A 25,283-nucleotide genomic window follows, 5' to 3' on the forward strand; every position below is an offset into this window, starting at 1 on the left:
TGTGTCCTTTAGATATTTCCCATCATTATTTGAGTACTTCCTTTCTGGCAGAGCAAGTATTTTAGACTCACCTTGTGCTTTTCCTGTTGCAACCCAGGAATCAGAAATCTAAGACTTCCTTTTTTTTTTTTTTTTAAAGAAGAGAATTTAGATATCAAGATCTGAGTGTCCACAGTTGTAGTTGGGCTGTCACTGCTACTAGGCTCCCTCAGAGGACAGAACTAGGAAATATGTGTGTGTGTGTGTACCTGTATTTCTACATTTTAAATATTTCTATATTTCTATTAATCTATACATACTTAAAAAAACCCATGAATTCATACTGATGCTTCTAATTCTAATCCAATACCATAGGAAAAGAACTCATTGTTTTTAATCACTCTCTTGAAACTATACCAAGCATGCAGGCTTAATGTCATTAAACTCTTCACGCTATAGAATAAGAGCTAGAAGGTATCTTGGATCCACATAGTGCCAGTCATCTACTCATCCATTTACTAACTTAATACATTTACTAGACACTTTCTATGTGCTGGGCACCTGGCAAGGAATATGGAAATAAAAGATTTTGTACTATCCTAAAGTAGATCAATTCATTAGGTAGGACAGAAGAAAATAACAATATAGTATAATAAGCTCTTTATTCAAGGTATGCACAGTGTTCTATAGGAAGAGAGGAGGAGCATAGAGGCCAACCTGAGTTAACTGAAACATTTCAGAGAAGGAGGTAAAAATAGGAGGCTTATACTACTCATTGGAAGAATTTTTAGATTTTTACATGTTTGCATAAATAAAGGGTGTACTTTGCTTCTGACAGAAATGCATTTTAAGGAAAGTTCTGATTATCTAAAAGTGTTCTCTGCATTGATTGAACTCATCAAAAAAACTGCTCAGCCATGACAACAGTCATGCAAATAAATTCCCAGGACCAAAAGTTATGTTTCAGTTTTTGTACTAGACTCCTCCCAAAGACCATACAGGAAAAAAGCAACTTCAGATTTTTAAAAATGCTTATTTCCCCATGGTGGGTTTTCTGCCTTCTTTTTTTTTTTTCTTAACAGATTAAATACACTGGCTTATTTGTCATTGTATTGATGGTCATCCTCTTGCGTAGTTTATGTACACTAACTTTCTCCTATCTAAACTTATCTTAAACTAAAGAGAGGTCTAGTAAGGAAAGGGAAAGATTCACGTATGTGAGCATGTTGCAGGATACATCTAGAAAGTAAAAGCTAAGAAAAAAATAATAATATTCAGTGGAGAAAAGTATTAGGGTAAAAAATAACTTTTTAAAATTATTTTTGTTGTCCTAAACATAAAGCATTCTTATCAAATTTTACTACCACTGCTTTTGAAAATTATTTAAAAAAAATAATGCAGGCTGTCTCCTGCTTTGTATTCCCCTGGCCAGTTTTCCCCAGTGTTGTCTGGCACTCTAATGCTGCTTTTTTCACCAGTTTAGAAAGCCTAGCCTAGGAAGTTGCTCAGGAAGATGCATAAGTAAAGATCATCAGTACTAGAGGCTGATCTTCATGCGACCTGTCGTCGTTCCTTCTTCTACAAAATGGTCCCCTAGTATAGCTGATACCACAGAAAAAGTTAGAAATTGAGACATGCATATGCACCTTCTCTTCATTCTAAGACCAGAATCAAACACGACTGACTTATCATCATTCATTTATCCTTTTATTTAGTGGCCTTAGATCCTAGAAGATAGATTCCCTATAAAATCATTTTAGCCATGAAATATTCATAAGAAATAAACTTCAAATGTTAATGAGGATACTGAAGTTTTTTTTAACTTAAAAAAAGTGGCAATTTTAGGCAGCCATAAAGCTGAGGCAAAGGTAGTTTGGGTTCTTGGAAAGAATCCTGCCTACCCATCTTTAGTGGCCTCTGGGCACAAAGCACTTATGATCACTGCAGAGGTGGAGCGATGCAAAGGACTGTGTCAGCAGTCCATGTTGTGACAGCAGCAGCATCTACAGAAAACATAGGTCATATACCTTGGCTTACACAAGGAATGCTAAGAAAAATGAGCCACCAGGTGGGAGCTTTAACATAGGAAAGATTAGTAAAAGCTCCTTAGAAAGTGAGAATTTGTAATTACTTTATTAAACATTACATTCAGTGTAAAGGCTTTAACCATCATAATCACCATGATATAATATGTGAGTATGTACATGTAAAAAAAAACCCTATGGAACATAAAATTATGTTTTGAAATCTATGCAACATGAAATATAGTCTGATATAAAAAACCCAACTAATCAGAAACATGAAAACCAGTACGTTTTAATAAAAGCCTGTTGCTGGTTCTGGAATAACTGTGGCATGCATGTTCCTAGTCATGTTGGACTTCTCCTTCAGCTTTGATTCGAGTAGTGTGTGTTCCACAATGCCAATTCTAATGTCCATCTCTACAGTTTCTTGTTTCAGTTTTGTTAAGCTCTGTTTAATCTTCACCAAAGGAGCTGCAGAATGAAAATAACATGAAATGAAAATGTTCATTTGGAGTATCAGTGTATTACAGAATTGTATGACATTTTCCTCACTTTGTCTTAAGCCAAAAATAGGGTTAAAAACATAGCCAAAAACTTACTGACATTCACACAGTTTTGCTGTGGCATTTTAAGCACCTGAGATTTTTTAGGATGAAAAATGATGTAGTATTTCATGTACTGAGACTAAACTTTCTTCCTTTTCTAGGGGAAGAGCTGCTAAACAGGTGTTTAAGGATGTGTTCAAGATGATTTTATGAGCTAGTATATTTGTCTGTAGGAAAAGGAAATACAAAGGGGGAAAAGGGGAAGAGAGAATTATCTTTGAGATGTAGATAATGGGCCCACTTAAAACATATTGCAAAAAAAAAAAAAATCCTAAACATTCCCTTTTGCAAGATCATTCGGTATATATCAATAGAACTCTAGAAAATTTTTCTAGGGCATAGAAAAGCCTTCAGCAATCACTACTGGCCCATATCAAAGTAACCCGCTCACAATGGAGGATGATTACCAGAGGATGATTAATTCTTCTCTATTTGACCCCTGCCCAGTCAGTTCTACTGGGGAGGAGGGAAAATAAATTAAGGGTTATCACATCACTGCCTTAGTGTCATTTGGGCATATACTTAGTGCCCTTTTGTACATAAAATAGAAAAAGTGAAGCTCATTTGATGAAAACAGAACACAATATTATTTTTTAAATTGGCATAACAAAGTACATATTTAAATACTTCCCACTCTTTGAATCAATAGTTTGAAGTTTTAAAACCTCTAAATTATAGTAAAAAAGCCTACCCTTCTCAGCTGATTTGTAAGACAAACAGTATGCTGATTATCAGACATTTTTGCACAAAGAATCTCTCTTCAAACAAGCAACAAATAATTTGTTTTATATATTAATACTATTTTGTTAAGTAGGTTTCTTGAAGAGCTATTTTTCTCTTGCTTAGTTTTTTCCCTAAAATGAGCATGTACTTACCACCATCAGTCATGCTGCTGCCCTTTTCTTCCATTTCTTGTTTTACCTTTTCTAATTCTTCCATAACCTTTCATGAAAACAAGTTTTCATAAGCATTACATTTTAATAAACTTTCAAAATTTTTGAATTATGTATTAAGAAAATGTAATTTAGATATTAGCCACACATATAGAAAAATACAGACATTAGGAATATTTTGGACATAATTCAAATAAGATAAAATATGCAGATATACAAAGCTTTTCAGTTTTTCAGAATGCTCCTAATGATAAACTTCACCAAATGGCCGCCACGTCCATTTTCTCATGTTGCAATATACTAAACACAATCAAAGTTGTTTTAGTCACTAGACACTCAAACCTCGCAATTATCTCATCGCATATACTTTGAAATTCTCTAACAATTGGTTATTAATTAAAATAGTATAAACATTCTAAAGAGATTTTAGATTTCTAAAGGTTTTCTGGATATTTTTCTTAATATTATAGTTCTATAAGACATTATGTCACTTTTTCCTCTATAGGACACTAAAAAATGTTTATATCGGCCGGGCGCGGTGGCTCACGCCTGTAATCCCAGCACTTTGGGAGGCCGAGGCGGGCGGACCACAAGGTCAGGAAATCAAGAACATCCTGACTAACACGGTGAAACCCCATCTCTACTAAAAATACAAAAAATTAGCCCGGCGCGGTGGCGGGCGCCTGTAGTTCCAGCTACTGGGGAGGCTGAGGGAAGAAAATGGCGGAAACCCGGGAGGCGGAGTTTGCAGTGAGCAGAGATCGCGCCACTGCACTCCAGCCCAGGCGACAGAGCAAGACTCCACCTCAAAAAAAATAAAAAAATAAATGTTTATATCATATGGCTATGTATAAGAATATTCTTATTGCTTTATCCAAATCATGAACTCCAAACTCCAGGAGGCATACTTTGCTGTCACACTTGTTCCTATCTGCACTCTATTTGGCGATTATACTACCATAGCCTCTATTGTTAGCAAAATTCCAAACCAGCATTAATATAAGTAGAAAATACCATCTTTAAGAAATTGAAACATTTTACATGATCTACAACTAAGCTATAATTATTGTGACTTAGTAGGCTTTATTTTTATCATACTAGTGAGTAAAACCTTCCCTGGGAATGAAGTGCTCATCCAAGTAAAGCAAATTAATTTTTTCAGGCACCTGAAACGTTACAACTGGGGATAACTATCTACTCCAAAAGAAGTAAATGGTTCCCTGGACTCCCTTCAAGTGTTAATTTACCTAACATAAGTGAATACTTTACTTCTACATACGGTTTTATTTGCTTAGAAGCACCACAGGATTAGAGTCTAAATATTTCTAATGTAATATTTTTAGTGTTTTAAAATAACTTTATTCCTCAAATAATTTCTATAAAAAAGGCTTAATTCTTTCCTGTCAAAACAGTAAAGTTTGTTCCAATTATACTGGATTGTAACCAAAGATCATCTTGGATTTTAGTCCCAAATAAACTACTGACCTTTTTCCAAGGTTTTTTCCTCCTTTGGCTCTTCATTGAAAAATGGGAATATATATCAGGTCCTGCCTCTCTTGCAAGATCATAAAAATAAATGCAACTATTTATTTTTATGCAAATATCCTAAAGGAGGAGGTTATAAGCCACTCCCAATTGTGGACAGAGAAATACACTCAGGATCACACACAAGTTATCAATAACAGTTACTAAAAATAAACCTTATATCTTGCAGACTAATGTTAAAATTTGTTATAGATTCCTTAAGTCAGTGCTTTACCTATTCATCTCCATGTTAATAATAATTATTATGTAAAAATGTTGAGGAAAATTATAAGTGTGCTAATATTATGAGCAGGTTTTTTGTTGAATTTAATACAGAAACTTCAGGCATCTTGTGGAAACAAGAAATGTATCAATTATTGATTCAGTGATAGGAAAATTAGGGATTATCTACTAAAGAAAATGATTTAAAGGCACAGAAAGCAACTGAAATTAGCAGTGTTAAACCATCTGTAGGTTCTCAATGGCTGGGGCCCAGCTGACAGGTGAGAAGCAGGGCAAAAGCATTGGTGTGTACCTCAGAGAGGAGTCTGGTTCTTTCCGTTACTCCTCCGTTTCCCTGTTGGTATCGCTCCTTTGCCTGAAAGGAAAAACATTTTGTTTAATGGCAAATACAAAGCAGCAGAAGATTAAATACGACTGACCTCTTTGTGTTTGCAATTTCTGCATGTCATTTTATGACAACCCCCTCCTTGTTTGTGAATACATTTGTGAAAGTGACATTTAACTGTAGCTGTTTTATGTCCCTAATAGGCACCATGTATTTAACTAAAGCACTACAAAATGATGAACTACCTTAACCTTCATAAACTGACTGTGTACCTCGCATGGGCATGGTTCACAATAAAAACTGTCCTTGGTCATTCCTAAACAGTTTAGGAGAGCGGCTCTTGGTCAATCTAATTTGCATGCTATGCAGAGAAAATCAGTTCTAAAACAAAAAATCAATCAAAGTAGAGCACGAAGCTCAGCAATTAATAAGGATTAACATTCAGTAAGACAGTACAATCAATTGGAGTATGTTAGAAACAAACAATCAATTATACAATATTAATATTAGACAAATACATGGTGGCTTCAATCAGAGAGTTTTACATTATTTCAATAGTTAAAATATTCATAAGTAATTGTGTATATGAGGGAATACATTAAACAAATAATATAATCGAAAAGTATAGATTTCTATTTGGTCTTTGAGAACTTCTGAAAGTATAGAGGTATCTCAAATTTATTTCTACTTTTTTCTCTTTCTCAACTTTGTCTGCTAAAGACAAAAAATATGCCTTCGACTGATGTTTACAAGTGTCCTTACTAGTCTTCTTTAACATCAGAAAACAGAGGGCATAAATCCCAAAGGAAAGCTTTTAGATCCCTACTGCTGGGACAAAGAACTGGTGCTTTCAAAGTCTAGTGATTTTATTTTTTGGTTAAAATTCTAAAACTTTGAAAGAATGAAAAATTTGTCTCATTTTATTAATTAAACTGCTTGTCTCTGAATGTGTCTTGCTTTCACCTTCCTTATTATGTGGTTATAAGCCAGAATGGCAAGGACTGTCTTCTTCCTTTGACACATGTAAATGCATACTATTCTTCCTCCTATGCCAATGGTAAATTAACAACAGACTTAGAAACAAAACCAGGTGTCCTGATTCTCTGTTCCTAGTTTTAAGTTTTAAGCTATGTTCCCCCAACAGCATATGCCTTCATTTACTTAAATCAAATGAAGACGTGCATTTAAAGGCTTCTAGTAGAAAACAACTTCTATTACATGTAAAATGGAAGTAAGTTCACTTGGCTCTCTTGGCTTCCTAAAGTGGGCAGAAAATTGATGTTTTGCTGTTTATGAAAAGTATTTCATGATTCTCAAATGAACAGTATTGTGTCAAGTTTAGGGTTTAGGGTTGTTAACTTGAATAAATCCCTGGAAATAATTCTTAAATTACCTCACTCAGCTGGGCTTGAGCTGCACGATATTCTTGAACCAAATTCTCAAGCTGATTGTTGATGTACTTTTCTCGGCTGCCGATCTTTTCCAAAGTCCTAGTAATTTCATTATGGAGTTTGTCCAAAAATCCCTAGAAATTTCATGGAATTTGCAGACAGAAGAACTCACAAACATATTTTTTCAAAAATAGTTAAAAATGGGTTAAATCTCAATCTATTCAACAAATAATCAACCACATGTGCAAAAGAAGACACCTTGAAATTTTCAATAGCATAAAATGTCTGTGATGAGAAATATTTTAATCACACTTAGAAGAATTTTAGAATAAAAATGCACCTGCCAGTGTTACTCAATTCATTTGTCATTATACATACTATAAAATTTATGTGACTATAATTAGCATTATATAATGTTCACAATCAAAGTAGGTAAGGGAATAACATGAGTTTCCTATAGCACAATTCAAGGGGGACTGAAATATTCCAGATGGAAATAGATCCCTAAGCCTATAGCTCTAGCCTGGGACACATAACTTCTCAGTCTAGCTTTGCTTCTTTGTGACATTCTCCAAAGTCCCTATTTTTGGCAGGGCAACAAGCCTGCGGAGGCTGTAAGTTCTAGACATTTCTGGCCTGGTGTTCTCTCCTCCCTTAAGATTCAGAGAGGAAAGAATGATGAAATGTTTCTAATATATGTATCATCTATATATTATTCATATATATCTTATATATATACATATATAGCTTTTATTAACATGTAAGTTAGCTTTCTTTAGTTGGCTTAAATGTAAGGTCAGTTGAAATGTAATACGGTATATTCAATTAGTAAGTTCCTTAAAGGCAAAAATTGTGTCTTTTTCTTCTTTCATGTTCTCTTATAACAGGTGTTCCACAGATGAGTAAATGTACATTGATTCACCTAAAGTAATTCATATACCTTGGTCTCCTTTAGAGCAGATTCAATTCCACTTTTGTGCTGGTGCATTTGGTCAACATGGATTCTCCAATCCTACAGGCATAGAGAACATAGAAATAACGTAAAAAATACTACATTTCCTTCTTTCCCCTACTTCTTGTGAAGTTGTAACCTTTAATTACTTTGGTTCCTGCCCTATTTCAGGTGGGACAGTCCTATTTATAGCTTCCAATCAGATTATAAAGAAATATGTGTAGAGCACTTTAGGATAAAAGGTTCTAAATAAATGTAAATTATTTTACATGTTCACAGAGTGATGTCTGACAATTTAAATATAAATTATTCCTGCACTGCTGGTGGTTAATATTTATGACTACCCATTAAAATGAAAAAAAAAAAAAATTCTAATTACTAGAAAAGAACTACTTGTTTAAGCAGTTACAATTCCGTTTGCCAAAAGCAATTCTGAACTCAAATATCATATATCAAAGATTAGTTTGTCCCTTGGAAATGAAAATGGGGCCCTCATCTTCATGAAGCCTTTTGAGTCTCTTTCTTAATAAAGGAAGTTTATAATAATTACTGGAGTTCATGTATTTTAAAATACTATCTATTACTATTAGACTGATCTGAATTAGTGTGCAAATCTGAAATCTACATCAACATTTTAATTTCCTACAAAATATATTAAAAATATTTCAGTTTACTACAAAGTAATAATTTTTTATTTTATTTTATTCTACTTTAAGTTCTGGGATACATGTGCTGAATGTGCAGGTTTCTTACACAGCTATACATGTGCCATGGTGGTTCGCTGCACCCATCAACCTGTCATCTAGGTTTTAAGCCCTGCATGCATTAGGTATTTGTCCTACTGCTCTCCCTCCCTGTCTCCCATCCCCCAACAGGTCTCGGTGTGTGATGTTCCCCTCCCTGTGTCCATGTGTTCTCATTGTTCAACTCCCACTTATGAGTGAGAACATGCGGTGTTTGGTTTTCTGTTCCTGTGTTAGTTTGCTGAGAATGATGGCGCCCAGCTTCATCCATGTCCCTGCAAAGGACAGGAACTCATTCTTTTTTATGACTGCATGGTATTCCACAGTGTATATTTTCTTTATCCAGTCTATCATTGATGCAGATTTGGGTTGGTTCCAAGTCTTTGCTATTGTAAATAGTGCTGCAATAAACATATATGTGCATGTGTCTTTATAGTAAAATGACTTATAGTCCTTTGGGTATATACCCAGTAATGGGATTGCTGGGTCAAATGGTATTTCTGGTTCTAGATCCTTGAGGAATTGCCACACTGTCTTCCACAATGGTTGAACAAATTTACACTCCCACCAACAGTGTAAAAGTGTTCCTATTCTCCACATCCTCTCCAGCATCTGTTGTTTCCAGACTTTTTTGATTACCACTCTAACTGGCATGAGATGGTATCTCATTGTGGTTTTGATTTGCATTGCTCTAATGAACAGTGGTGATGAGCTTTTTTTCATGTTTTTTGGCCACATACATGTCTTCTTTTGAGAAGTGTCGGTTCATATCCTTTGCCCACTTTTTGATGTTTTTTTTTCCTTGAAATTTGTTTAAGCTCCTTGTAGATTCTGGATACTAGACTTTTGTCAGATGGATAGATTGTAAAAATTTTCTCCCATTCTCTAGGCTGCCTGTTCACTCGGATGACAGTTTCTTTTGCTGTGCAGAAGCTCTTTAGTTTAATTAGAGGCTATTTGTCAATTTTGGCTTTTGTTAACATTGCTTTTGGTGTTTTAGTCATGAAGTCTTTGCCCATGCCTATGTCCTGAATGGTATTGCCTAGGTTTTCTTCTTGGGTTTTTGTGGTTTTAGGTTTTATATTTAAGTCTTTAGGCCATCTTGAGCTAATTTTTGTATAAGGTGTAAGGAAGGGGTACAGTTTCTGTTTTCTGTATATGGGTAGCCAGTTTTATCCCTGATCAACATCAATGTGAAAATCCTTGATAAAATACTGGCAAACCAAATCCAGCAGCACATCAAAAAGCTTATCCACCACAATCAAGTCGGTTTCAGTCCCAGGATGCAAGACTGGTTCAACATACACAAATCAATAAATGTAATCCATCATATAAACAGAACCAATGACAAAAACCACATGATTATCTCAATAGATGCAGAAAAGGCCTTTGATAAAATTCAACACTCCTTCATGCTAAAAACTCTCAATAAACTCGGTATTGATGGAACATATCTCAAAATAATAAGAGCTACTTATGACAAACCCATTGCCAATATCATACTAAATGGGCAAAAGCTAGAAGCATTCCCTTTGAAAACCAGCAAAAGACAAGGATGCCCTCTCTCCCCACTCCTATTCAACATAGTATTGGAAGTTCTAGCCCAGGCAATCAGGCAACAGAAAGAAATAAAGAGTATTCAAGTAGGAACTGAGGAAGTTAAATTGTCTCTGTTTGCAGATAACATGATTGTATATTTAGAAACCCTTATGTCTCAGTCCCAAAACTCCTTAAGCTAATAAGTAATTTCAGCAAAGCCTCAGGATACAAAATCAATGTGCAAAACTCACAAGCATTCCTATATGCCAATAATAGACAAGTAGAGAGCCAAATCATGAGTGAACTTCTATTCACAACTGCTACAAATAAAATAAAATATCTAGGAATACAACTTACAAGGGATGTGGAGGACTTCTTCAAGAAGAACTAAAAACCACTGCTCAAGGAAATAAGAAAGGACACAAACAAATGGAAAAACATTCCATGCTCATGGATAGGACGAATCAATATCATGAAAATGGCCATACTGCCCAAAGTAATTTACAGATTCAAAGCTATTCCCATCAAACTACCATTGACTTTCTTCCCAGATTAGAAAAAACTACTTTAAATTTCATATGAAGCCAAAACAAACAAACAAAAAATCCATACAGCCAAAAAAATCCTAAGAAAAACAACAAAGCTGGAGGCACCACGCTATTTTGACTTCAAACTACACAAGGCTACAGTAATCAAAACAGCAAGGTACTGGTACCAAAACAGATATATAGACCAATGTAACAGAATAGAGACCTCAGAAATAACACCACACATCTACGACCATCTGATCTTCAACAAACCTGACAAAAACAAACAATGGGAAAAGGATTCCCTATTTAATACAAAGTAATAATTTTAAAAGAGAAATTGAGAAATACCCATTGTAAAAGAAAAATATAGTAAGTTAAAGTAAGTGATGCAACTAGGCTATTTCTTCATCGCATATATATGTTTGTATACCCTGATGCTCCACCTTGCTATCTACACTATTTTGTGAGTAAAAGGATATTTTGTGAATAGTCCCATTCTACTATGACTTGACTTTGAAATGGCCTAGTGACTGCCGGGTAAAAAACTACTTGGGTACTTCAAATGTAACAATTATAAAATTATAATATATTAAAGCTGCAAAGAACCTCAAAAAGCATCCAGTCTCAATCTTGTCATTTCACAGATAAGCAAACAGAGGCCTGGTGACAGCAAGGGGAACACCCAAGGCCACATGGCTATTGTTGCACCTGCACAGAAGCCAAATGTAGTCATTTCCACACAACACATACTGGCAGTTTGACGTACAGAAAAGGGGCAACTGGCTACCTGATAGTGAAGGTGCTAGAGTAGAAAACAATCAGCACTTTCCTTTATCCTTAAACATTTTTCTGTTTCATGAGCAAAAAGTATCTCAGAATTGGAGAGCTGAAAAGAACCTTAGAGATCTACTTAACAATCATCTAGTGTAACATTTTCATTTTATAGTTGAGGTGACTATTCACCACCCATGACTATGACTACCCGGAGTTGGCAACGGAACAAAGCCCCTCCAAGTCAGCTAATCAACACTGGAATAGAGAGAAGGGACAACTGGCTGGCCTCCTGCACCTGGACCAAAAATGGCTAAGCCTCAAAATGGAAACCTACTGAAGCCCAAGTTAGCATCTTTATGAAAGAAAGTGAACCTAACATGCATCATTATATTATCATTAATTGTTTTGAAAAAGAACTCATTCTGCCTGGTTCCAAAAAGAATTTCAGAGGCCTTAATAAACACCAAGCTCAAGTATTTACATTGTTTCCCTCTTCCTAACAGTCTCTGTTTCTCTTTGCCTGCTTCTCTCCTTATATATGTATTTAGAAAAATGCATACATACATACATATACAAATATATATTTTTATATATAGCTTTATTATAATGGATATGTTAAAATAGTTTGTGTTCTGCCATTTCTACCCAGCATTATTTATAAATATATTTTTGCATGTATTGACATTTAAAACATTTTGAGAGAAGCAACCATGCCTGACTCATCTAGGTATAACTATGACAGTGTACACTGATGTAAAACTCCATGGAGGGGTTGGTATTTCTGTGGAACCTTGAAGCATGAGTAGCATTTCAACAGGCTGTAAAGATGTGGGGAGGAAGCATGTTCTTGGCTGAGGGAGTAACATGAACAAGGAAAATACATGGAGACCAAGCAGCCTAAGGCTGGCTAGCATGGAAAACACAAAGTTCTTGGGGTGGGCTCGGGAGGATGGATCACAAGAAAATAAAGCTGGAGAGGGAGGTTCAATTAGATCAAGGGCTTTTCTTACAACAACTAAAGAGTACAGATTTTATTATGTAGATAATGGGGACCTATCAGATATTTTTGGTTTCAGTTTTAAAGATAAGTGTGTGTTTTGAGAAAGTAACAGCATAAAGGACTGATTAGAAAAGCAAGAGACTGAAGGCAGGTAGGAACCCAGTTAGGAGGCTAATAGTTCACATGACATAGATTAGCCAGGTCTGAATTAGAGCAGTGCTTGTGAGAATAGAAAGGAAGGGATGCGTTCAAGGGACATTGTAGAAGCAGAAATAGCAAAACTTGAAGACTGACTAAAGGGAAGTATGCACATGGGGTGACTGAAGATGGAGTAGTAGAGAGAATGTGTCTTTAAGGTTTCCAGCCTGAGGAACTGTGGGGATATTAATACTACCGTGTGACAAGAATAGCATAGATTTTAGGGAAGTCAAAAATACTAGCAATTTGTGTTTGCACTTAAGTTTAATAAGCTACTGGGACATTCATGTATTTATAAAGCCCATTAAAGTGTTGATGGGCCAGCAATGATTTGTAATTACCTGTGAGGCAAATCTGAATATTTGTTTTATTAAAATCTTCTACATGGACACATTCCTGATATAAAGTTAAAAAAAGTCAAAAAGTATTCTTACCCTAACTTTTAGAAATTGTTCTCACAGAAATAATTGGAAATACACAAAGATTAATGTATAAGTTCTTGATGAAAGTAAAACAGCAGAAAACTAAATATCTAACAGCAGAGGACAGTTTAATTTTGTAATATTCATTCCACTACTAAAAATAATGCAGTATGATACTGTTTTTATAAATCTGGAAACCAAGTAAAACTCAGTGATGCTCTGTTTGGAGATACAAACATATGCGAACACACACACACAAAAGACACTGTACACAAACTTGAGGATAGTGATTATTGTGGGTGGGAAGAGGCAGCAGCAGAGGAGCACACAGCTAACTTCAGGTGGTAATGGTCTAGTTCTCAAGTTGGGGGTGGGTTTATTACTGGGCTTCATAATTAAAATTGCTTCTCAACTTAAGATGGGGTAAAACCTGACACACCCATCATAAACTAAAAATATCCAGTCAAAACTGCATGTAATACACCTAACTTTCCGAACATCATAGCTTAGTCTAGCTTACCTTCAATGTGCTTGAAAGGCTTACATTAGCCTCAGTTGGGCAAAACCATCTAATACAAACCCTACTTTATAATAAAACAGTGACTATCTCATGTAATTTATTAAATATTGTACAGAAATTGAAAACCAGAATGGAGTTCTGGGTGCTCAAAGTACAGTTTCTACTGAACGAATATCACTTTTGCACCACTGTAAAGTCGAAAAATTGTTAAGTTGAACCATGGTAAGTTAGGGACTGTGTGTATGTGTGTGTGTATATACACATATATTATATACAGTAATACTAAACATTATATAATATTTAATACTAAACATAATATATGTATTATGTTTAGTATATTATATACTAAATTATATACACATATATTATACACAGTAATACTAAACATTAAAATGTTAAATTCATGTTCTCAAAAAATATTTAATGAACAGCAAACATGCATGCTAACAACATACATTAAAGTGGAAAATACAGTCTCAAAAAGGGTATTTTCATTAGGTGTCCAATTTAGTAAAAATTAGTATTTGCGTATATTTGAGTGTGTGTGTGTGTGTGTGTGTGTGTGTGTGTGTGTAAGACAGGGATTTGAATATGGGTACTTTTAAATTTCTTCTTTACTATTCCAGAATTTCCTAAATTTCCTACAAGGAAATTTTATTACTTTTATAATCAGGAAAAAAAAGACAAAAACCTTCTAGATGCCCAAGAAGTTCTTGAAAGGGGTTTAATATAGTTATAGTGGAAATAAATATAAATGATTATAACTGTGGCATTTTAAAAACATGAATATAAAAAGGCAAAATGTATATCTTTTGAAAAACTATTAATACAACTAAGATAGTCAAAAGCTTTACAAAGGTTTGTGTCAAAATGAAGAAGAAGACATGGGTTTTAATGATATGTAAGGACTTGAAATCTATCTGGATCCCTGAAATAAATAACATTAAAAGGAACTGTTAAACGATAAGAGTAATTCTTACATTAGCAGAGAATCCATTAGATTACAATGCACTTTTATATGACTTCCTTTATTTGAGACTCACAAAGGTTTGGAGAGATTAAGTAGATATTGTCATGTCTTCTTATACTTCTACCTTCCCTTTAAGAGGGTTATGAGATTTGCTGGCTGGTTGTGGGATGAGTTCACTTTCTTGCTTCATTGATGCTGATCTTGACTATGTGGTTCTCTTTAGTCAGTGGAATGATGGTGGACATGGTCTATGCCAGGATTGTGCAGAAGCTGTCAGAAGCATCCATTTCCCTGCTCTCTTGCTGTTTCAGACATGATAATAATAAGCATGCCCCACATAGGGACTATCCTTTCAGCCTGGGTCTGAGAGTAAGAAACATAGAACCCAGCTGGCGCAGAGCTGCAGCCGAAGCAGGTATCAGCAGATACGTATTGTACATGACAATAAATGTGTTATTGCAAGCCACTGTAATTTGGGGGTTGTTATGCAGAAAAATTAACTACATATATGTGTCTTATAGTGAGAAAAACTAAGAATCAGATAGGCTAATTGACGTTGGCAAAGTTTTATGTCCGAAAAATGGAGTGCGATCTCAAAACAGCGTGTTTTCTACATATTACATAATGCTTTTTTGGGGGATAAAATAAACTACCAAAGAATTTATAAGGTAAACCAAGAATTCTTTTTGCTATTTATCAAGTTCTTGCTGGGGTCTACTGGTCACCTATTCTAAAGTGCTCTAACGTGTTCATTTGGCATCATTTCTCCTCTTGATTGAAGATGAATATTTCACTCGATTTTGCATATTTTCTCTCTCAATGGAATTGAGAACACTAATACTACAGTATATCATTTCTTTAGAATTTCTATTTTTCAAAATCCTCTCATATGAAATCACATGTATAATGCTATCACTTATTAGGTAAATAGCAAAGGTATCAACGTAACCATAGATCCCCTTCCCACTCCAAATTCTTTAGCACTAAATTATAACATCTATCTCCCTTCTTCAGAAACTGAAAAACTGTGATGAAGTATCTGGAGATGGTGATTCATAGTACTCCATAAAATCAAAAAGTATGAGATCTAGTTGCAGCTGTTAAGGTGACTCGCAAGACTATAAGGATCTCTGGGTTTTACTTCAACACAATGACACCTGAAAGATTTCCTTTGCATATGCAGAGACATTTTCTTTGTCTAGATTTCCAACTCAATGCTTAAAGCTTCTCTCTGAAACTGCAGGAGAAAGAGAAACTAAATCATGAGCTACAGCTAGAGATAGTAAATGGAACTTACATCTGTGTATAGGTTTCATTAATTTACAACTTGTAAAATACCAAATCCTCTTTTTTTTCAAAAAAAAGTTGACTTTATGAGTGGAGAGGCATAGTGCTAAAGAATTATTGATAGAAAAAAGCCAAAGAAGTCACCTTCCTGTGTGCTGGGATGCTTTTTCCTATGCTCAGAAAAAACCCACGCCAGACCACAACTGACCATAGCAGTTCATGGAGGTCTATTCGCACTTTTTGCTTCTCCCTGCAAAAAAGCAAGAGCAGAGCTCCAAGGCTCTGATGTGTGTTGAATCATTTCCCATCACAAAAACATTACTTATATTCTGACATTGCCTCTACCCTTCCCTATTTTCACTGCCCACAATTATAAAGGTAATTACGATTCCATTATAATTACCGGTGAAACCTTAATTCAATGTTCTGTTTTGCACTTTTAGTGAATATAAAACTATTTACAAGGGGGATTATAGGCTCCATTTAAGACATCTAACCGCATTTTTCTCAGGCCATTGTTTCAACACAGAATTCACTTTCTCCAGAGATTTTCAAGATCACTCTAATGTATGGGAAAGAAATCCTATACCTCCATTTCACAGATCGGGTAACAAATTGAGGTTGTGTGATGTTTTAACACCACCAATCACAAAATGAACAAGAAACCAAGTATCCTTTCTCTCTCTTATAGGTTTTCTATTATATCAAGCAGCCTCCTTCATTTCCTTTCTTTGTTACCCAATTTCAATAAGAAGCACAAGAAGTTCTTATAACTCTCAATTCAAAGTCTGCACATTAAATGAATGTTTATTATCCTGGTTGTTTTGCTAAAGCATGAACACTAGGGATGCTTGCTGCTTCTAATCTTCTGCAGACAGACAATCCAGATAAAATAACCTTGCTAGAATCATCACTAAAACAAGGATAAATAAGTCCCAAAGAAGGATTTATAGGACTCTCCTGCAAACAAAATGCATAAAGCTTCAGTACAATTTCTTTTGTGGTATCTACTTTAGTTACTTAGAAATTTTTAATCTCTCCTTCCTTGGGTATGGAGTAGTACCTCAACAGTCACATCCCTCCAGGGATCTTTTTAAATCTAATAATGATAATTATAATGTTAACATTCATGGAATGCTTAGTATGTGTCAGGCACTATGCTAAGCACAACTGGTATATCAACACATATAATTCTCTTAAAAAGTCTACTAAGATGAGGAAATTGAGACTTAGCTATTTTTAAGTAGACTGTAAACTCACACAGGTCAATCCATTGGTAGAGCCCAAAGTTGCAATGACCACTATATCATAACATCATTTTCCTTGATAAAATGCAGTAAAGTATACCTAAAAATTTTAAGTAGATAATGGTTAGGGGAGACTTCAGTTTGCTTGTAATATCTGAGTTCTTACAAGAAGGTTATTCATATGTTAATAGTGCAATAAAAATGAATTGAAAACATTCTTAGGATAAACATATGTAATTATCAGTGTTATCAGAAAAAATATCCAGCCCCCAGATGGCTTCATTATCTTCCCAAACATTTAAGAAATAATTAACAACCTTATACAAACTCTACCATACAACAGAAAAACACAGACAGCAATTGCCAACTTGTTTTATGAGACCTGCATAACATTATACCCAAACCTGACAAAGATCCCTAAAAACAAACAAAAATTACAGATCAATACCTTTTGTAATTATAGACATAAAAGTCTTAAAATATTAGCAAATTAAGCCCAGTGATATGTAAGGAGGATAATATATCATAATCAAGTTGCATTTATTCCAAAATGCAAGGTTAGTTTAACACCAAAAAAAATCAATCGATATAATTTAACACAAAGCGGGGGGCGGGGGTGGAGAGGAGACAAATTGTATAAATCATTTCAATCGATGAAGAAAAAAGTTATTTGAAACAAAATTTAATGTCCTTTCATGACAAAACCTCTTGCAAACAAGGAACAAAAGAGAACTTCCCTAATTTACTACAGGATATTTCTAAAAGACATAAAGATAATATCATGCTTCATGGTGAAACTGAAATACTGAAAGCATTCTCCCTGATAACACTGCTTACAGCCAAAATAAGACTACAGTTCTTAACCAGTATAACAGGCAAGATAAAGTAAAAAGACAAAAGGCTCACAAAGAAAGGCGACTGATGTTATTTGCGAATGACATAATTATAAATCAGAAAAGGCAAAATAATTTACAGGCCTACTGTTAAGTTAATTTAGCAAGTCACACACACATACACACACACACACAAACACATACACACACACAGCTAGATACAGATATACATAAAAAATTGTATTTCTATATACCAGCAACAAATAAACATAAAATATACTTAAAAGATACCATTTTCAATAGTATCAAATAACAACAAATAGACTAAAGTGATAAGATACAGAGTCCAGATACAGACCCGCACATACACGCTCACTTGATTTATGACAAAGCAGTGTACTGGTGAAAGAATAACCTTTTCAGTAAACTGTCTGGGTCAGTTGCATAGACATATGAAAACCAAGTAAGTCTTGAGTTCCACCTCACAACCATACACAACAATCAAACTTAGATGGACTGCAAATCTTCTGAAGGGCAAAACAATAAAGCTTAAAAAAGAAAACAGTATGAGAATATCTTCATAATATTGAGGTTAGCAAAGACTTCTTAAAACATAAGTATTAGCCATACTTACTCCCTCCAAAAAAATCATTTTGAGGATATTAACATTAAGTCACTGTTTATCATAATACACAAAGGAAAAGGAGAGCTAGAGTAGATATTTGCAGTACACGTATCTGACAAGGGATTCATATCCTGAACACATAAAGAACTTCTATAAATCAAAAGGAAAAGGAGATGGCCCGATGGCTAAACATAAAAGAAGATATCCAAAAGCTAAATAAGCATATGAAAAAGTGGCTCAACCTCGTAAGTCAACCAGGAAATGCAAATTAAAATGACAATGAGATATCATAACATACCTACCACGATGATTAAACTAAAAAAGACTAAAACACTACTGAATGTTGACAAAGATGTGAAGTAACTGGAAGTTCACACAGTGCTGGCAGGAATATAATTTTTTTAACCACTTTCAAAATTTATTTGGCAGAGTCTACTACAGCTGATCACATGCCTACACCATGACCTAGCAATTCCACTCCTAGCAGAAATTCCAGTAGAAATGTACATAATGCTATGAAAGTTCTTCTATATGCCAAAACACATATAGAACAATTTTCATAGCAGCATTATGTATAATAGTCCCAAACTGGAAATAACTCACATATACTCAGATGCAGGAAGGACAAGACCTTGAGTTACGCAAATCTGCCACTGAAAGAGTGGAGAGCTAGAGGCTGTCTGCTGACCATACTTTCTGCGGCTGGGCAGCAAGGCCCTGGGGGATCTGGATAACAAATCCCTATTTCAACCACAGGGAGAGACTCAGTTATTAAATTTTTTAATTTTAGTTGCAGTGGTAGAAAGGTAGGGCCAAGTGGGAGTTATATTCCAAAAGTGACAAGTCTTGAGATTTCCTATGACATGTCTAAAAACTCATCTAGGGTCAACAATTCTTTGCAAATCTGAATGGCAGAAAATCTGATTAAGTAAAAGGGGCAAGGAAAATATTGTGATAGAAGGAGGTGCACATATGTAAGTTTACTCTAGGAAATACTTCTCAGACAAAAATCTATAAAAATCTATATTATCATGCTTTCTGCAAGGATATGAGCAGCATATTTCTTTCATTCACAGAAAATCCTTCCTTCCCTAATAAAAGAACGTTATCTGTATTCTCTTTTTGCCACTCGGCACAAGCAGATTTGCAATCTCTTCTTGTTCTCATTCTCAGAGTTATCCGTTTCATTACTGCACCCATTTGTGTATTTATTTGTGTATGTGAGTGTATGTGTGAGAGAAAGAGAAAAAAAGAGAGTGAGACTGTCTATTCAATTAAATAACTTTTAAAAAATGAGACTGAATAACTTTTCTAATGAAAAATGCCCATTAGGTTACAGGATAATTATAGAATGTGGCTTTCCTGAATTTTTAAATCTGACATTTTCTTCCATTGTCAGCAGCTTAAAGTCTTCTATGGTACACTCTTGTGGTGTAAAAGCATAATTTTTATTTTTATGTGTTAAAGAACTACACACATGACTTAAAACGAGTTAAGTGGCTATGTGTGGTATATATTGTGCTAATAAGGGAGGAGACCACCCCTCATACTGCCTTATGCCCAATTTCTGCCTCCAAGGGAAGAAGTAAAAACTAAAAGGCAGAAATGAAATCCATAGGCAGACGACCCGGCGCCGCATCCTGGGCCTGGTAGTTAAAGATCGACCCCTGACCTAACTGGTTCTGTTATCTATAGATTACAGACATTGTATAGGAATACACTGTGAAAATCCCTATCTTGTTTTGTTCCGATCCAATTACCGGTGCATGCAGCCCCCAGTCACATACCTCCTGCTTGCTCAATCACGACCCTCTCACACGCACCCCCTTAGAGTTGTGAGCCCTTAAAAGGGACAGGAATTGCTCACTCGGGGAGCTCGGCTCTTGAGACTGAAGTTTTGCCAATGCCCCTTGCCGAATAAACCCCTTCCTTCCGTAACTCGGTGTCTGAGGAGTTTTGTCTGCCGCTCCTTCTGCTACATTTCTTGGTTCCCTGACCGGGAAGCGAGGTGAATGGTGGATGGAGGAGGCATCTCCTTAGGCGGCTTAAGCCTGCCCTGTGGAACATCCCTGCAGGGGACTCCGACCAGCCCCAGCGAGCGCATCCTGAGAGCGCTCCCGGGTAGGCATTTGCATGGGGCGCGTCACCAGAGCAGTGTGTGGCAGGCCCCCTTGGAGGATCAACACAGTGGCTGAACACTGGGAAGGAACGGGCACTTGGAGTCTGGACATCTAACTTGGAGTCTGGACATCTAAAACTTGGTAAGACTAGTCTTCGAAACTTGACCACTCTGAGTGGAAGCATGGCCTGATCACCCACGGTGTGCCTTTATCGGCACTTTGGTTTTGGTTTTGATTTAGTTTGAATTGCTTGACAGGACTGGTCTTGGGAACTTGTCTACTCCATTTGAGTGGAAACGTGGCCTGATCACCCATGGTGTGCCTATACCGGCACTTTGGTTTTTGTTTTTGACTTGACTTGGATTGCTTGATACTTTGGTTTTGGTTTTGACCTGGCTTGGATTTCGGATACTCTGATTTTGGTTTTGATTTTGGTTTGGTGTAAACTACAAAGTGTATGTGTGCCCTTTTTACTCATTGTTTTGTGGTGTGCGTGTGGTGTGAGCGTGGTGTTTTGTCTAGAGGAAACATGGGTGAGGCACAAAGTAAGCCCACCCCACTAGGAACTATGTTGAAAATTTTCAAAAAAAAAAGGGGGGGGGGCAGAATTTATATAAAAAGAGTGTTATATGGTAAATTCTTGTCCTGAAATAAATTAACTGGTTGTTTAAAGAAAGAAATGTTTGTAATAAGCCAGAAAGTTAAGGCATGTCAAAAAAAATTGCCTGTAAAAGTCGTGAAAGAAAAAAAGGTTATAAAAAAAGTGTTTTAAAAAAAAAAGAATTTATGCAAAAAATGTTATATAATTTAAAAGTAACTAGGCCTCCTGAATGTAAAACTATAGAAAAAACAAAAAAACAAAAAACAGTTTATGTGCAAGGTGTGTAAGAAAAGCAAAATACACCTTTGGTAAAAGGATTATAAGAAGGCATAAGAATGTACATTTTTATCTACATTAAAAAGTTAAAAATTACTATTTTGAAAGTTTAAGCAAGGTTTAAAATGTTAATTGTAAAGAACATTCTGTGTGTAAACATCCAGTTTTTCTGTGAACTGGACATTAAAGTAAAAGCATAACAGGTTTTTCTTAAAGCACCAACCTGCTCTTTAGCAAAAATTGTAAAAGATTAAAAAGAGTCTATAAAATCTTACCTTATGGTCAAACATTAAAAATTAAATAAATATGTCCACAAGGTTTTATTAAAATTAGGTTTAACATTAATAACACACTAATATAAAGATAAAATTTAGCTTGTCTGGTATAAAAATCATATGAGAAGCACTGTTAAATGTAAAATGGTATTTGGCTTTCTTTGGTTTAAAAACTAATAAAAATAGGCGCTAAAGGAAATTTCTCAGTAAAAAGGCACTAAGGACTATAAAGTCCACTGCCAAGGTCCCCACATTTAAAACAAAAGGTCAGTTTCTTAAAAATTATATACTTGGTTTATCTTCCACTTTCCTTTCCCGCAAAAGAAAAACAAAAACAACAACAAAAAACCGAAGTCTTTTAGCACATGTACCACCCCTAGAATTTCCAGTAAACCAACACCAGCCTGAAGATCACATTCTCATCAAAAGGTAGAAAGAAGAAAAACTCGAGCCAGCCTGGGAAGGACCCTACCTTGTGCTGCTAACCACCAAGACTGCTGTTCATACAGCAAAAAAAAAAACAAAAAACAAAAAACAAAACATGGACTCATCACACCCAAGTCAAGAAAGCGCCAACCCCTCCAGAGTCATGGGCCATAGTCCCAGGGGAAAACTGTCATGCGCGTCCGTGTGAAGAGACCACCAAACAGGTTTTGTGTGAGCAATAAGGCTGTTTATTTCACCTGGGTGCAGGCGGGCTGAGTCCGAAAAGAGTCAGCGAAGGGAGATAGGGGTAGGGCCGTTTTATAGGATTTGGGTAGATAAAAGGAAATTGCAGTCAAAGGGGGGTTGTTCTCTGGCGGGCAGGAGTGGGAGTCACAAGGTGCTCAGTGGGGTAGCTTTTTGAGTCAGGATGAGCCAGGAGAAGGAATTTCACAAGATAATGTCATCACTTAAGACAGGGACCGGCCATTTTCACTTCTTTTGTGATTCTTCAGTTACTTCAGGCCATCTGGGCGTATACCTGCAAGTCACAGGGGAGCACAGGGGATGTGATGGCTTGGCTTGGACTCAGAGGCCTGACAAAAACCCTACTAAAGTAAAGCTAAGAAAAATTTAACTCTTTTAATCTATTCTATTACTCTTTCTTCTTTCCTCATTCTATTGCAGACCATCTAGTTATTAATATAACCAAGTCAATTTCGCCTCAAACTATTGCATTTGATGCTTGCTTTATTACACCCTGTGAGGACTTGCCAAGTCAAAGACAGCTTTCTACTTCAGAAAAGTACTTCTGTCCCTCCTGACTCTCCTCAGACTAGACATTAGTAAACTAGGACCATTTAATCTGGGGAGATTTCGATAAAGACCCCAGTGCCAACCAGGAGTGTTGCCCGCCGATGTACAGCTTTCATGCCATAGTTGGTCCAACGTTCTGTGGACCACTAAAGAGCAAAGATGGACTGCCCCAATTGGTTTTTGTAACTTCCCTAAAACCATACATTCATTTTACTAGAGGATCATAGAAGTTAAAGACTTAAAACAAACTTTAGCAATTAAGACAGGATACCAAGATGCAAATGCTTGGTTAAAATGGATCAAATATTCCATCTGCACATTAAACAAAAGCAATTGTTATGCTTGTGCACATGACAGGCCAGAGGCCCAGACTGTCCCCCTTCCACTAAGGTGGTCCTCCAGTCGACCAGGCATAGGCTGCATGATAGTTCTTTTCCAGGATTCTACAGCCTGGAGTAATAAGTCATGCCAGGCTCTCTCTGCTATATCCCAAAGTCCCTGCAGGTCGGCCCCCGAGGGCCATCCAGCTTCTGTCTCCCAACACTAAGTTCACTTCGTGTCTCTCACGGCAGGGAGGAAACTTAGGATTCCTTGGAGACTTGAAAGGATGCAGTGAGCTTAAGAATTTTCAAGAGTTTATCAATCAGTCAGCCCTTGCTCATCCCTGAGTGGATGTGTGGTGGTATTGTGGTAAACCTTTACTAGGCACTCTGCTGAATAACTGGAGTGGCACTTGTACTTTAGTCCAATTGGCTATCCCTTTCACCCTGGCATTTCATCAACCAGAAGGAAAAATAATAATAATAATAAGACATCATAAAGCGAGAGAAGCCCCTTATAGGTCTTTCGACTCTCATGTCTATTTAGACACAATTAGAGTCCCACGAGGAATACCAGATCAATTTAAAGCTTGAAATCAAATAGTTGCAGGATTTGAGTCAATATTTTAGTAGGTGACAGTTAATAAAAATGTGGATTAACCTACATCTATTACAACCAATAGCAACAAGCTTTTCATGAGTTAAAAGAAAAACTCATGTCAGCCCCAGCCCTGAGGCTACCTGACCTGATAAAACTCTTTACACTCTATGTGTCAGAAAGAGAAAAAAAAATGGCAGTTGGAGTTTTAACCCAGACTGTGGGGCCTGGCCAAGGTCAGTGGCCTATCTCTCAAAGCAACTAGACAGAGTTTCCAGAGGCTGGCCCCCAGGTCTAAGGGCCCTAGCAGCAAAGGCCCTGTTAGCACAAGAAGCAGATAAACTAACCCTTAGGCAAACCTGAATATAAAGCCTCCCCATGCTGTGGTAACTTTAATAAATACCAAAGGATATCATTGGTTAAAAAATGCTAGATTAACCAAGTACCAAAGCTTGCTATGTGAAAATCCCCACATAACCACTGAAGTTTGAAACACCCTAAACCCCACCACCTTGTTCCCGGTATCAGAGAGCACAGTTGAACATAACTGTGTAGAGGGTGTTGGACTCAGTTTATTCTAGCAGGCCCAATCTCCGAGACCATCCTTAAACTTCAGTAGACTGTAAGCGGTACGTGGATGGGAGCAGCTTCACCAACCCCTGAAAAGTGACTCTGAAGAAGACGATAAGCCCTGCTCCAGTCACACCCGGAAGCTGACTGGTCCACGCACGGCCGAAGCATGAGGAAACTCATCGCGGGACTCATTTTCCTTAAAATTTGGACTTGTACAGTAAGGACTTCAACTGACCTTCCTCAGACTGAGGGCTGTTCCCAGTGTATACATTAAGTCACTGAGGTAGGACAAAAGGTTGTTACGGTCCTATTATTTTATAGTTATTATAAGCGTACTGGAACTCTAAAAAAAAAAAAACTTGTTTGTATAATATTATTCTATACAAGGTATGTAGCCCAGGAAATGACCAACCTGATGTGTGTTATGACCCATCTGAGCCTCCCATGTCCACAGTTCTTAAAATAAGATTAAGGACTAAGGACTGGTGGGAGCTCATAAATGATATGGGTAAAGTGTTAGCCAAAACAAAACAAAACAAAAAGGTTGCCCAAACAAGTCACCTTAAAATTTGATGCCTGTGCTGTCATTAATAGTAAAAAGTTAGGAATAAGGTGTGGTTCTCTTAGTTAGAAAAGAGGCTAAATGGCAGAAAATAA

General features: G+C 36.2%; 1 protein-coding gene across 1 annotated transcript in view; it reads right to left on the reverse strand.

Annotated features, from left to right (window-relative positions):
* Positions 1–1,663: 1,663 nt before the first annotated feature.
* IFT57 (intraflagellar transport 57) overlaps positions 1,664–25,283 on the reverse strand; it is a 68,013-nt gene continuing 44,393 nt past the window's right edge. Inside the window, exons 7-11 of the mRNA XM_007985911.3 lie at positions 7,925–7,996; positions 6,987–7,118; positions 5,561–5,623; positions 3,484–3,550; positions 1,664–2,474 (exon numbers count right to left, since the gene is read on the reverse strand). Of these exons, the coding sequence (XP_007984102.3) occupies positions 2,296–2,474; positions 3,484–3,550; positions 5,561–5,623; positions 6,987–7,118; positions 7,925–7,996 (513 nt within the window). The 3' untranslated portion in view covers positions 1,664–2,295. The remainder of the gene's footprint in view (positions 2,475–3,483; positions 3,551–5,560; positions 5,624–6,986; positions 7,119–7,924; positions 7,997–25,283) is intronic.

Source organism: Chlorocebus sabaeus, chromosome 22 (assembly GCF_047675955.1).
Source record: "Chlorocebus sabaeus isolate Y175 chromosome 22, mChlSab1.0.hap1, whole genome shotgun sequence".
NCBI classification, from domain to species: Eukaryota; Metazoa; Chordata; class Mammalia; order Primates; family Cercopithecidae; genus Chlorocebus; species Chlorocebus sabaeus.